The 14,634-nt window shown below is 43.6% G+C and overlaps 1 protein-coding gene across 1 annotated transcript; it reads right to left on the bottom strand.

The window, feature by feature from the left end:
- Positions 1-445: 445 nt before the first annotated feature.
- POLE4 (DNA polymerase epsilon 4, accessory subunit) lies at positions 446-7,761 on the bottom strand. The gene is made up of 4 exons (XM_010379273.2): positions 7,493-7,761; positions 6,959-7,043; positions 5,905-5,946; positions 446-769 (listed from the first exon to the last, which is right to left on the bottom strand). Exons 1-4 carry the CDS (start codon positions 7,703-7,705, stop codon positions 756-758), a joined length of 354 nt encoding a protein of 117 aa, XP_010377575.1. The 5' UTR covers positions 7,706-7,761; the 3' UTR covers positions 446-755.
- Between the last annotated feature and the right edge of the window lie 6,873 nt (positions 7,762-14,634).

Genomic DNA, 14,634 nt, shown 5'->3' with positions numbered 1-14,634 from the left:
AAAACATTATCAAAGTGAAAAAAGCCAGACACGATAGACCACATTATTACATGATTCCATTCATATGAAAATGTTCTAAAATCGACTGTGGTTGACTGGTGTACGTATTTGTGAATATACTAAATACCACTGAATTGTATACTTTAAATTGGTGAAATATAGAGTATGTGGATTATAGGTCAATAAATAAAACTTAAAAAAAAAAAATTTAACTGGCTTTCAATCTAGGACCGTCCTATTTATTTGAACTCCTCAGGTCAAGCGGTATTCCATAAATTCTGGAACCACTTTCTGGTGACGTGCTGGAAAAATAAAAGAACAAAATTAATGAAAGGACTGCAGGTTAGAATGGCTGGGAGGGAAGATCAGGAAGGTCTGTGACCAGGTACGGTGGCTCTCCAGTCACAGGGTAAGAACAAAGGCGAGATTATAAAACACACTAGACTGAGGTTGATCAAAAACCTTTATTCTGGTCCTTATCATTCAGGAAGTCACTTATGCAGAACACTTTCTTCATCCCTGCTCTAAGCAGCAGCAGCTGCATCCAGGCTTGATATGGAAGACAGACAGAAGCAGTGGAAGACCTTGCAGAGAAGAGCTAATTGATGAGATCTCTGCTTATCCCGGCATAGGTGAAGGCAGAACAGGAAGAGTGTGTGTAAGTGCAAAGACTCTGTTCTTCAAAGCTGAGGCCTGTGGAGAGGGGTGAACTGAAGGCTGCAGATGAAGGCTCACAAAACTGCCCCGCTCAGCAATCAATCCAAAGTACCTAAACATACAAAGAGCAATGAGTATACCTGGGGACCTCAGGAGCTGGATTAGTGTAATAAGCTGGGCTAAGTTCATGCAGAAGAGGCTCCGGTATTGGCAGCAGTTCTCTAAGACCAAAATACTAATTTTGAGGATGATCTATCCAAAATATCCCCAGGGAAAAACACGTCATTACAGATGGTGGGCAGTTAGGAATTAAGCATACTAGTCTGAAGAGTTAGAAGTGGGAAAAGGGCTAAGAAGTCGTCGTGTAAGTTAATGAACATTGATGAAGACCATATAAGGATGGAATAATATAAAATAAATGAGGTCAACTCTCTAATTAAAGAGAAACCTTTAGAAAGTTTCAGTTCCAGATGGGGGACTGGGCCCACAAGTATGTATGCCCTCCCATCCAAGATTCCATTCAAAAGGTAAAAAAGTTTAAAAAGTATAAATCTACAACACATAGGGGCCCACTGGCAGTTAATGGATTTCAACAAAAAAACTGAGTAACAGAAACCTGATCAAAGTAGGCTTATAAATAGAGCAGAGGGAAAAGGAGCCTGGAATGAACACAGAGGGGCTGCAGCAGAAGAGGAGGCCCATCTGCCTAAAAGAACCATGAGGAAGCTCCAGGCTCCGGTCATCAGGAATGGCGACGTGAGACGAAAATTTGGTGAGTGACCAGAGGGTCTGTATGAGAAACAGTTGCCCCTGTCTCCCCAAAGCCCTCCCCACAGACAGCACAACCAGAAGACAGGCATTAAAAGCTAACTTGGAAGAAAAGAAAAAAAAAAAACCACAGGGCTCTCTTCTAAAGAACCATGTTTTTTTAAAAAAAAAAAAAAAAAAAAAAGGCTAGGCGCAGTGGCTCATGCCTGTAATCCCAGCACTTTGGGAGGGGGAGGTGGGCAGATCACTTGAGATCAGGAGTTCAAGACCAGCCTGGCCAACACAGTGAAACCCCATCTCTACCCAAAAATACCAAAATTAGCCAGGCGTGGTGGTGCACGCCTATAGTCCCAGCTACTTGAGAATCTCCTGAACTTGGAAGCAGGGGTTGCAGTGAGCAGAGATCATGCCACTGCCTTCCAGCCTGGATGACAAAGCAAGACTCCATCTCAAAAACAAATAATAAATAAAAATGAAATAAAATATACGAAGCATTGTTAAAAATCAATTTTAAAAAGGACAAAAATGCCTAACAGAAAAATAGGAGACACCCCTCAAAAAAAAAACAGGCATGCATATGAAAAGATGTTCAATATCACCTACAATCAGGGCAATACAAACTACCACCACAATGCAACTATCACTTACATTCAATAACAGCATGTCAAAAATCAAAAACTCTGGTAATACCAAGCGTGGGTAAGAATGAGAAGCAATGGGAATTATTATGCACTGCTGGTAGGAATGTGAATTGGAATACATGAAGTTCAGCAGTACCTGCCAAAGATGGAGATATGAATACCCTATATATCCTGGGTTCCAGCAGTATTATATATTTTATACACACATACACATCCACCCTAGAGAAACATGTACAAGACTGTTCACAGCAAATTGTTTATAATAGGAAAAATAAGGTTTCCCAAATATCAACATTACAATAGCTCAATTGTGGTACTGTCATATAGCAAGGAACATGAACAAATGAGTTATGTGCAATCATACAGATGAATCTCATAAATGTGTTAACTTAAAGAAAACAGTTGTGTGACAGATGTTGACCAACGAATGCATATGGTTTGGTTCCATTTGCAGAGAGTTCGAAAAAACAAAACTAAACTTTAGTGTTCAGGGATGCATGCTAATATAGTAAACTATAAAGAAAAGGAAGCAATTACCAAAAAAGTTAGAATACAGTAATGTCGGGAAAAGGGATGAGAAGAGGTATGATGAAGAATGAATATATGTGGGACTTTTGGGGGCTGACGATACCCTATCCCTTGGCCAAGATGGTGGTTACGAGGGTATTCATTTTATCATTTATTGACTTTACATTTACAGCACACACTTTACATATGTTGTATTTCATAAGACTTAGAAAAAGAATATACATATGCACATATAAACATATTTGCATAAAATATCCACATTACACAAGAAAACTAGTAACAGTTGTTTGCAGGGAGGGGACCTGAATGAGTAATTAAGGGACAGAGAGAGGGTAGAGAAAGACTGTTCACAGTCCTAGTTTTCAACTTCTACCATCAATGAGGGATAAAGCATGGAAGATTTAACTGTGATAAGATTTAAATGTTATTAGCTTTGACAATGTCAAATTACTAGATAACACAAATTGATAGCTAGATGTGAACTAAAAAGGGAAAAGGGATACATGCACTAATAGTCATACGTTACAAACTGGGGAGTCAAGAAATACATTAAAAGTTGGACACAACAACAACCGAAGACATTCCAGTATGTTATATAAACTGTAGAGGTAAAGAAACTGGCCGGGCGCGGTGGCTCAAGCCTGTAATCCCAGCACTTTGGGAGGCCGAGATGGGCGGATCACGAGGTCAGGAGATCGAGACCATCCTGGCTAACACGGTGAAACCCCGTCTCTACTAAAAATACAAAAACTAGCTGGGCGAGGTGGCGGGCGCCTGTAGTCCCAGCTACTCGGGAGGCTGAGGCGGGAGAATGGCGTAAACCCGGGGAGGCGGAGCTTGCAGTGAGCTGAGATCCGGCCACTGCACTCCAGTCCGGGCGACAGAGCGAGACTCCGCCTCAAAAAAAAAAAAAAAAAAAAAAAAAAAAAAAAAAAAGAAACTAAAACTAGTGATACAACTACCAAAAATAAGAAAGACAAGGGCATTTATGGGGTTCTACAGGTTAGCCAAATCTTCATTTATCACAGCAGGAAGTCAACACACACTGTCTACAGCTGACACATCAATGGGTAAGCATATTAATTAGAAATAAACGTAACCACCAGAAAAGCTCAAAACACTAACAAAACAGTGGGTGGACAGCAGCTACACTTCATTATAAGCCATTAGGTAACTATTTGATTTTCAACCATGGATATGTATTGCTCATAAAAAGAAAAAAAAATGTATTTACTTAGACCATACACATCTAAGGACATAAGAACATTTATTTTACCAAGTAAAAAATAATATAATGCAGACTGAATCCACAGGGGCTATGGTGGCTAACATTCAGATCTACCAATGTAGGTTAGAGCAGAGGGATTCAATTACAGAGATAAATGAGGATGAAAGCAGAGGATGAAAATAAACACAGCAATCATTCAATAAATGGCCATTTATTAAAAATCCAAGCTAAGCACTACGCTGTGATAGAGGCTAGAGTGGAAAACTACGTAAGACCTTCCCACTTCTACTCCAAGTACCCTCCAGTTTACTTTCCCCAGGACAGCAATGTTGTGTACTTAAAATACAAATCGGATCATATCACTCCTGTCTTTGAAAAGCTGGTAATTAAAAATGAAGAGGTAAAGTAGGCTCCAAACATTTTTGACTGGAGAACTTACAGAAAGTCTGTCACAAGGAGTGCCTGCCTTAGGTAGGACTAAAAAAAGTTAATTTTAAGAAAAATGAGTAGGTGGAAAGAGGCTGAAGAAAAATCTGCAAATTAAAAGAATGCTCAATAGTCTAGGCATGAAGCTAGCCATGGTAATGTATCTAATAAGACATTTTAAAAATATCTATTAAAAGGACCAGGGGCCGAGGTTGACATGGAGATGCAGAACAAAGGGGCAAAAAAGAGTGGAATAAATCAAGAGATTTCTAAAGGTAATAAGGCTTAGAGGAGGCAATGAGAACACCCTGGGAGAACGAAATGAGGATACATGGCTTTTGCTAAGCTATTCAATCAAAATACAGTCACGTGTCGCTCAACAACAAGGATACATCCTGAGAAATGCATTACATCTTCAGGCGATTTCACCACTGTGTGAACACCATAGAGTGTACTTACACAAAGCTAGATGGTATAGCCTACTATACACTTAAGTCTACAGGGTATACCTATTGCTCTCAGGCTACAGATTTGAACAGCATGTTACTGTACTGAATACTGTAGGCAAATGTAACATGGTGATAAGCGTATTTAAACATATCTAAATATAGAAAAGGTAATGTATTTCATTAGGATGTTATGACCACTACCTCACTGGGCAACAGGAATTTTTCAGCTCCATTATAATCTGATGGGACCACCCTCATGTGAGCAGTCCATGGCTGACCAAAATGTTATTGTGCAGCACATGGCTATATATGTGTAGTGAAGAGTAAGCTGATCAGATTTAAGAATTAAGTAGCAGCCAGGCGCGGTGGCTCACGCCTGTAATCCGAACACTTCGGGAGGCCAAGGCGGGCGGATCACGAGGTCAGGAGATCGAGACCATCCTGGCTAACACAGTGAAACCCCGTCTCTACTAAAAATGCAAAAAAAAAAAAATTAGCCGGGCGTGGTGGCGGGCGCCTGTAGTCCCAAAAACTTGGGGAGGCTGAGGCAGGAGAATGGCGTGAACCCGGGAGGCGGAGCTTGCAGTGAGCCGAGATCGCGCCACTGCACTACAGCCTGGGCGACAGAGGGAGACCCCGTCTCAAAAAAAAAAAATTAAGTAGCAGAAATAGCTCTGAGGCAAGGTAGCTAAAATTAGGTATTTCAAATATTTGCTTTTTTAATGAAAAAATTTAGTTAGTACACAAGTTAATCCATGACTCCTAAAAATAAATACAGACAGGTACAAGTCTTATTGCAGCAAAATAATCACTTCATACAGATTGTTAAAGAAAAAAGAACAAGTGGTGACCCTTTAAATGTTGACAATTGTTTCTGATCTCTAACATGATAAGGGGGGCAAGCCTGATATCTAAGTATGGCGAACAAGATACGAATCAAACTTCTGAATTCATCTAACTACACTGGGATCTTTATATTCTCTCCTATTTCTTTATGGCTAGCAATTTTCAGGTAGAAGTTTTAATTCCCCAAGGGAGAAAACTGAACCTCATTTAGCAAGTTACTTTTTTCTATCCTAACAGCAAGTACGGAGAAAGAATTACCCCTACACAAACAAGAAGCAGGCATCCGTTTCATGAGGTCTTGAATTTGACATCAACATGCAAAAGACAGGCGGAAATTATTGCCCACTGAGAGAGAACTCACCTTCCAGAAAAGCAAATTCATCCACAGCTTCTATTGCATTATCTGAAACACAAGGCAAAGAGACACCTGACTAACTCCAGCCATGCTGACGTCAGTCAGAAAACAGCACAATCTACAGTGAAGGGCATGAGGCTTTGGGCAAATGAGGGCAATTATAAGATGCGTCCCTTGCTGCCTTGAGATCCCTATCTACTCTACCAGCAACTCTCATATACATTAGTTGTCTCCCTAGAAGAGTAAGAAAGTGTAGGCAAATATCGGCCGGGCACGGTGGCTCAAGCCTGTAATCCCAGCACTTTGGGAGGCCGAGACGGGTGGATCACGAGGTCAGGAGATCGAGACCATCCTGGCTAACACGGTGAAACCCCGTCTCTACTAAAAAATACAAAAAACTAGCCGGGCGAGGTGGCGGGCGCCTGTAGTCCCAGCTACTCGGGAGGCTGAGGCAGGGAGAATGGCGTAAACCCGGGAGGCAGAGCTTGCAGTGAGCTGAGATCCGGCCACTGTACTCCAGCCTGGGCGACAGAGTGAGACTCCGTCTCAAAAAAAAAAAAAAAAAAAAAAAAAAAAAAAAAAAGAAAGTGTAGGCAAATATCACTCAATGTGGGGGGGAGTGGGCTCCTAAAATACATCTAAATTATTTATTCGCTTTGCTCTTAAAGTTATCAGAGAAGAATGTGGCAATAGACGCAGGGCGCATGAGAACACGGTATATGAAAGCTTACACAGGTGAGGGTTACCAGCCAGACAAGAGTCAGAAATCAAATCCCCAGTTGCTAGGTGAAAAAGAATTATGTTTTTCTGGTGCAATTTGGCATAAGGTATGAAGGGATCCAGTCCGCTTTGGCAACCCCAGACACCACACACTGCTCCACCACCCCAAGCAGAAAGCCTCTACAGGTAGGGCTTCCTGGCACCGTGGCCAACAGAAACCATCCTGGGGAGAGACGCTGTGGCACCTCTCAGATCAGAGGGACGTCTTCTCAACCTGTGCAAGGCAAAACCAGCCCAGCCCTCCCTTCTCTGTCCCCAGACACTGGCAGTGCCACTCTACCCAAGTCTCTCCTCTGAAGAGTTTTCCTTTTTCCCTGCTGAGCGCAACAGTAGGCATCTTTTGCAATGGTCTCCACAAACAGTTCCTGTGAAGTAAAAAAGCAAAGTTTTAGTAATGGGTTCTAGCACACTGAAGAGGTGAGGGCTCTGGTTTGTGGGTGGGGGCAGAAAGGGAGAAGAAAGGCTCAGGGGCAAGAAAATGTTCTGGAAGCTAAGATTGTCCTGGAGGGTACCACTCCGCTACCCTCTTCCCAGTATTTTCCTTCATTCACTAAAGACTCCTACAAGTTCTGTATGAGGCCCTGGAGATACAAATTAAAGTCACTCACTAACCAGGTCCTCAACAAGAGGGAGGAGTGTTAACAAAACATACAACTCGCATAGGTCCCCGGCCCCTTTCCTCCGCCTTCCGGGTCCGCACCTACATCTCAAAACCCAGCCCACGCCGCCCTAAGCCCCGCCCGCGGAAGGCCCCGAGGCTCCGCCCCGCGCTCCACCTCCCCCACCCCCGCGTGCCCTCGCGCTGCTGCCGCACCGCGGCTCGTGCCAGAATGAAGATGGCTTCTTGTCCCGCTAGCGTGACGTCGGGGTCCGCCTTCACCAAGGCCTTCACTCGCGCCAGAGGCAACCTCGAGAGACGAGCCCCAGACACACTCGTTGGGGCTTGGGGCTGCAAGGCCGCTGCTTCCCCAGCAGGTCCCTCCTCCTCTCGGGGTGTCCCGCTTCCTGCCGCCGCCGCCGCCGCCATCCCGGCCCTGAGCGTGCTGCGCGCGGCCGCCGACTGTGCGCGCGCATGCGGCGCAGGCCCTTTCCCGCGCGGGCTGGAGGCCACACCCTGTGTAGGCGCGCGACTCCGCCCCTACGCGGCAGGGCGGTGCCGGAAACCCGGTGGGCTGGGACTGAGCTCGGCTCTTACCTCGCGCTTGGCCACCCTTGGGCCGTCGTGCACTTGGTTGACGCTACCGGCGACCCTCTGGCCCGTTGGGCCTGTGGAGCCCAGGCACCTCCCCTTGGTACCTGTGCCAGGCTGGTAAGGGGAGAAATCTAGACCGAGCTCGCAAGAGAGCCTCCGTGGAAACAGAATGTTTATACTCCAAGGCTAAGGAGGGCACGTGTCCGAGGGAGGCCCGGCACTGGAGGTGCCAGCATCGTGGAAGAGGATGCCAAGGAGGCAGCGAAGTCTGGACCAAATTGAGTTATGGATGCTCTTGAAGGAGGAATAGGGGTTTTGCAGGCAGATACGAAGAAATTCAGCCCAGCCAGAGGAAACAAGAAAAAGTCATGGAAGCTGGAAAGGATGAAATTGTGGTTGTGAGGCTTCCACGTTTGTTCAAAAACAGGTTGCATCACAGCTTTGGTTCTCAAATTTGACCTCAAGATCCCTTTACGGTCTTAAAGATTATTAAAGAGCCCCAAGTAGCTTTTGTTTCTGTCAGTTACATCAGTACTTTATTAGAATTAAAACAAAGTTTTAAAATACTGATTTAAAATTACTAATGCATTACAAGCTAACAACGTTTTTATGACAAGTAACTTTTTAAAAAATAAATCTAGTAAGAAAAGTCTCTAATGTCTGATTTCATGTGAGAACTGGATTCTCTAGCTGATTCTGTTGATAACGTTAGCACTTCTCAGGTAACTGAAAAACTACTGCATCTCCTTAAGAGAATGTGAATGAAAAAGACAACCTCTTAGTAGTATTAAGAAAATAATTTTGACCTCATGGACTCCTGAAAAGGGTCTCCAGAAAATTCCCACCCCCATGAATCCCCACACCACACTTTGAGGTCTGATACCATAGAGGAACAGTTAATATTTACAATAGGTTTAATCTAAGTCAACCATAATAATAGTGAACACTTTTGAGCATTTACTATGTGCATGATTCAAAGTGTTTTACATTTATGTAAATCATAACTTCTGTGGTTTTCACAATACCCTATATATTTTAACCTCATTTTACAAAATAAGCTTAACCTTATTATTGAAACCTTACTTGAAAACATTGAGGCGCAGAGTGGTTACTGAGTCACACACACACGACAGAATGTGGTGAAGCCAAGATGAAGCTGAATTAAATGACATCTGAAATCACTCAATTCCAAAATTATGTAGTAAACTCTGACTGGTGTACGGGTGGAAAGGTGTGAAACATTTCTTTACCCATTTTAAGGGTCACAGCTGACACTCCTATAACACACACAAAAAAGCATAACAAATCTATTCAATCAAAGTTTTACATGACATGAGAGTCCAAAAATGCAGACCACAAAACCTAGAGGAAACTGTCTATTTTTATGCTTAGGTTATATGAAGAGGCGATAGCTGTGTAGAAATGTGATTAGAGGCCTGGTACAATGGGTGACACCTGTAATCCCAGCACTTTGGGAGGCCAAGGCAGGAGGACCGCCTGAGCCCAGGAGTCCTCAGCCTGGGCAACAGATGGAGACCCTATTTCTACACACACACGCGCGCACACACACACACATACACACACATATACACATATTAATTAGCTGGGTATTGTGATCCTATAGTCCTAGCTACTTGGGAGGCTGAGGTGGGAGGGTTGCTTGAGCCCAGGAGTTCAAGTTTACAGTAAGCAATGATTGCACCACTGCACTCCAGCCTGGGCGACAGAGAGAGACCCTGTGTCTTAAAAAGAAAAAGAAATGTGATTGGACAAAAACAGAATGATAATGATCTAATGTAATAGACTGAATGGGGAAACCCAGCAAGGCCTGTCTGTTCATATTCTTTTTGGCCTCTCTGTGTAGCCTTCCTTCTGGTATTAGGGCAGGACCCTTCTGAAATGAGGGTCTTCAAGAGAGAAGGCAGAAAGTAAACTTTCTAGGTTTTACGGCTTGCTTGGAGGAAGGGAAGTTCTAGTTTCTATGACCTGGCTTGGGAAAGAGGAATTCTGGTTTCCATGACTCACTGTGAAGAGTGGTGGTGTTACAGTGGGTAGCTAGACACAAACAGGGCAAGATAGGTCCCCCACACTCCACCGGGAATGTCAGACGATCATCAGGTGATGGTCGGACAGTGGTCACACCGCCTCTCTAAAATAGTAATTGCTCACAGCCAGCGCCAGGGAAAGGCAGTTTCCCTATAGATAGAAAAATCCTGAAACTTACGATCAGGAGCTTCCTGATGAGAGCTCAGGAGTGGGGCGAGTGGGCTCACACATGCACACTAAGAGGCAAAATGGTGGAATTTAACTGGTATGTGACCTTCTGGGGGCATTCCACCAAAAAAGGGAAGAACGCCTCAGGTGAGCATGCTTACAACTTCAATAAATACACTGCACACGCTCCCCTCCCCAGCACTAGCAGGCTATTGTGCATTTGGACAGCCCACCCCAAGGGAAAAATCAGGGTAGAAGGGTTGCAAGACCCCAGAAGTATGCCAATATATAGAAACCCAAGTCAAAAGGTCAAACCTTGCACTTGTTCTTCAAGTCATCCGCTTGAGCCTCTTCCCAGTGTACTTTCCTTCCTTTCGTTCTTGCTCTAAAGCTTTTTAATAAATTTTCACTCCTGCTTTAAAACTTGCCTCAGTCTCTTCTTCTGCCTTATGCCCTTCAGTCGACATCTTCTGAGGAGACAAGAATCGAAGTTGCTGCAATTCGCTGCCAGTAGCTGTAGTAACTTCCACTGCTTACAGTGGAAAACAGGACAGGAGAAGTTCAGAAAGACCTTACTTCTGGCCGGGCGCGGTGGCTCAAGCCTGTAATCCCAGCACTTTGGGAGGCCGAGACGGGCGGATCACGAGGTCAGGAGATCGAGACCATCCTGGCTAATACGGTGAAACCCCGTCTCTACTAAAAAATACAAAAACTAGCCGGGCGACGAGGCGGGCGCCTGTAGTCCCAGCTACTCGGGAGGCTGAGACAGGAGAATGGCGTGAACCCGGGAGGCGGAGCTTGCAGTGAGCTGAGAGCCGGCCACTGCACTCCAGCCTGGGCGGCAGAGCAAGACTCCGTCTCAAAAAAAAAAAAAAAAAAAAAAAAAGAAAGACCTTACTTCTGAGGCCTTTCCAATTTTCTTCAGTTCAAAGTACTCAGCATTCCAAAGTACCATACTTTGGGGTATCATGTAATGAGTCCCAACCCTGAATTTGCACAGAGACACTCTACTATAGCAGAATAAGAGTCTTGGCCCAGAATTAAAATCTGCAGAAGAGGATATGAGTTGCAGAAAATTGAACCAGAGCCACTGTTAGGGCCTTAGTCCTGAGTTCTCTTCAAATTACATTTGTGGACACTCTCGCTCATGGAAAGCTCCACACAAAATTCATAAAAGCGTGGCCAGATTCTTGTGTCACAGTGCACAAGAACACTTCACGAGAGCTGTATTCCAGCAATCGCAAAGTAGTTAAGTACTAAATTGACCTAAATTCTGAATTAACGTAAGACAGTTGACAATGGTGGGGGTGTTACCAGACCCCACCACTTACCCAAAGTTAGCCTTTGGGTCAGGAGTTTCCTTGCTAGAGTCCCTTTCGTGGTCACCAGAAAAATGTTACAGGAAGGGGGTCGTGATCCAGACCCCAAGAGAGGGTTCTTGAATCTCACACAAGAAAGAATTCAGGGCAAGTCCATAAAGTAAAGTGAAAGCAAGTTTATTAGGAAAGTAAAGGAATGAAAGAATGGTTACTCCATAGGCAGGGCAGCCCTGAGGGCTGCTGGTTGCCCATTTTTGTGGTTATTTCTTGATTATATGCTAAACAAGGGGTGGATTAATCATGCCTCCCCTTTTAAGACCATATAGGATAACTTCCTGACGTTGCCATGGCATTTGTAAACTGTCATGGCACTGGTGGGAGTATAGCAGTGAGGATGACCAGAGGTCACTCTCCTGGCCATCTTGGTTTTGGTGGGTTTTAGCTGCCTTCTTTACCGCAAACTGTTTTATCAGCAAGGTCTTTATGACCTGTATTTTGTGCCAACCTCCTATCTCATCCTCTGACTTAGAATGCCCTAACCATCTGGGAATGCAGCCCAGTAGGTCTCAGCCTCATTTTGCCCAGCTCCTATTCAAGATGGAGTTGCTGTGGTTCACATGCCTTTAACAGGGGCAGGAGGAGTTAAGATTTCTTGAAAGGGCTGGGTCAACTTGGCTTTCAGAGGATTCTCATTTCAACCCCCTTTTCTTCCCAATTTTGTCTCATTCATATGTTCCCTGCCTTTCCTCCTTTTCTCCTTTTTTGTTCCCCTTCATGTTTTTTTTTTCCCCCCCTCATCACTTGAATGTCTCACCACCTGGCTCAGTCCCTCCTTCTCTCCCTGGTTTGACTATGACTAACCAAGAGTTTATGGAGACCAGACAGGACTTCTGGCTATGAGTGTTGAACGGCACTAAGGTGTGTTAGAAAGGGAAATCACGTTTCACAGTTTTTGAGTTTCAGTGGAAAAAAGGCAGAGGAAACAGGAAGACAAAGGTTGAAAAGCTCAAAAAAGTCACTCACATACACACACACACACACACACACACACACATACACAGAGTTTACATTCCAGTCCAAACAGAGTGAAGGCTAAACAATATCTTTAAAAGGCTACGTGATGAAAATTAGTGCAAAAAAAAAAAAGATGTGTGTTAAATGAAGTTTGGCCTAAAGCTGTCTCTGTACATAGTTTAAGTTTGGCCTAAAGGTTTCTTCATATGTGGAGAAATGCAAGGTTAACTTGATGTGAAAACGGTCACCTACTCTTGTAAGAAATAGCCAAGTTTCAGCCAATTACAGGCAACCAACTGTTCAAACCAGGTTCAAATAAGGCAAACATCAAACTATAACCAATCCAGCTATTTCTGTACCTCACTTCCATTTTCTGGACATCATTTTCCTTGTTATCCTACCATGCAGCAGGCCTAGAGTCACTGTGAATCTATTCTGGTTCTGGGGGCTGTCTGATTCGAGAATCATTTTTTACTCAATTAAACTGTAAAATTTAACTTGTCTAAAGTTTTTCTTTTAACCTGTGAAGTATTTTATCTAATAAACTAGAGATTAAACACAGCTTGCCATCTACCGTACTGGAGTAAGTGTCCTACCCAGGAGATAAGTATGTGAAGGAACCAGTAACACTTCATTTCTGAATTATTTTTAAAAAACAATCATATATGTGTTATATGTACATGTGTGTATTGTTAAAAGATAAACCTAGGCACATTAAAACTTTAAAGAGTTTATTTGAGCAGATAGTGATTCATGAATCAGGTAGTGCCAAACCACATGTGGGTCTGGGCTCCACTGAGGCAGTGGGAGGGGAAATGTTTTATAAAGTATTTGTGGAAGCAAGACAAAGAAAATATTTGATTGGTTAAAGTAGAGCGGTAGCCATAAAGTTCCCAGTTAGAGGTGAGTTGGCAGTGATACAGAATGGCTGGGCTCTCAGTTAAACCCCACCATTAAGCCTGGAACTAACTACAGCCCTAAGTGAAAACAGCTGACCCATTTTTCTACCTGAATGTTACCTTTTTGGCCTGCCACACCCCTATCCTGTGCTCATAAAAAGACTTTAACTGGCAGAGCAATACAAGCGACTGAGCGTCAGGGACACAAGCAGCTGAGCATTGAGGATACAAGAGGCTGAGCATCAGGGATACAAATGGCTGAGCAGTGAGCAGAGAAGCAACTGAGCATCTGAGACTACGGATAGATGCAGCTAACTTCAGACAGTGCAGCTTCAGGCAAAGATCTCCTTCTTCTCGCACCACCCCCTTTCCAAGTCCCCATTCTGCTGACAGCCACTTCCACTTCCATCACCCAATAAAATCCTCTGCATACACTACCCTTCAATTCATTCATGTGACCTAATTCTTCCTGGACACTGGACAAGAATCCAAGTGCCAAGAGGACAAGGGCTGGGACACTCCTACAGGGCCCTGCACAGAGCCTGCTCCCGCCAGAGAGGAGCAACTGGCCAGTTCCAGCATTAGTTCACTGTGGTTCCCACACTCTTCTTGCTCACATACTCCCTCACATGAGGAGTGGCCAGTGGCAGGCTGAATGAAATGAGCTACTCCAGTTCCCTCCCACGAAGAAGGTCAAGATCAAGGAAAAAAATTCCATCTCAACAGTTTCTGACTGGTTATGCTTAAGCTTTGTTTTCCTGCAATATGGCTGTTCATGCTGAGTTAGGTTTCAGTTTGGCGATATAGAAACCCAAGACAGTGGAACCATCTCAGCCTAATGGCCTCCCAATTATTTATTTTAACAGGGCATCATTGTATGTATATTTGTGCATGAATATATATGTGTACATAAATGTATACATATACAGACACATATTTGGAAGGTTAGTGATTAAATAAATCACAGGGAAAATAGAGGGCATACTAGGGTAACAAAAAGTTAAAAACAAATCACCAGACTGTTTAAAAGGAAAAAATAAAGAGAACAAAAATGAAGTAAATAAGTTTGTCCATGGAAATCTTGGGATGCAGGAATTACTTAAGCACTTAAAAACTAATTACAAGGGGAAAGCATGTTGAGAAAAAGAAAAGGGAGAAACCAAAGATACAAAGGAAAAGGTTACTCTTAATCAATTCAGTGTTTAAATAAATTGTTGAGGCAGCAGTTCTCAAACTTGGTCTCGACTTTTTTTTCAGGTTTATTATATAGGTAAATTGCATGTCATGGGGGTTTGGTGTGCAGATTATTTCATCACCC

Source organism: Rhinopithecus roxellana, chromosome 17 (genome assembly GCF_007565055.1).
Source record: "Rhinopithecus roxellana isolate Shanxi Qingling chromosome 17, ASM756505v1, whole genome shotgun sequence".
NCBI classification, from domain to species: domain Eukaryota; kingdom Metazoa; phylum Chordata; class Mammalia; order Primates; family Cercopithecidae; genus Rhinopithecus; species Rhinopithecus roxellana.
This window is presented reverse-complemented; position numbering and strand designations above follow the sequence as displayed.

Excerpts from the sequence above, each read along its gene's own strand:
- POLE4 (XM_010379273.2), bottom strand. The coding sequence starts at position 7,705 with ATGGCGGCGGCGGCGGCGGCAGGAAGCGGGACACCCCGAGAGGAGGAG. Across the intron at positions 7,044-7,492 it reads TCATTCTGGCACGAGCCGCG|GAACTGTTTGTGGAGACCAT; the intron begins GTGCGGCAGCAG and ends TTTACTTCACAG. Across the intron at positions 5,947-6,958 it reads TCTTCAGAGGAGAGACTTGG|ATAATGCAATAGAAGCTGTG; the intron begins GTAGAGTGGCAC and ends CTTGTGTTTCAG.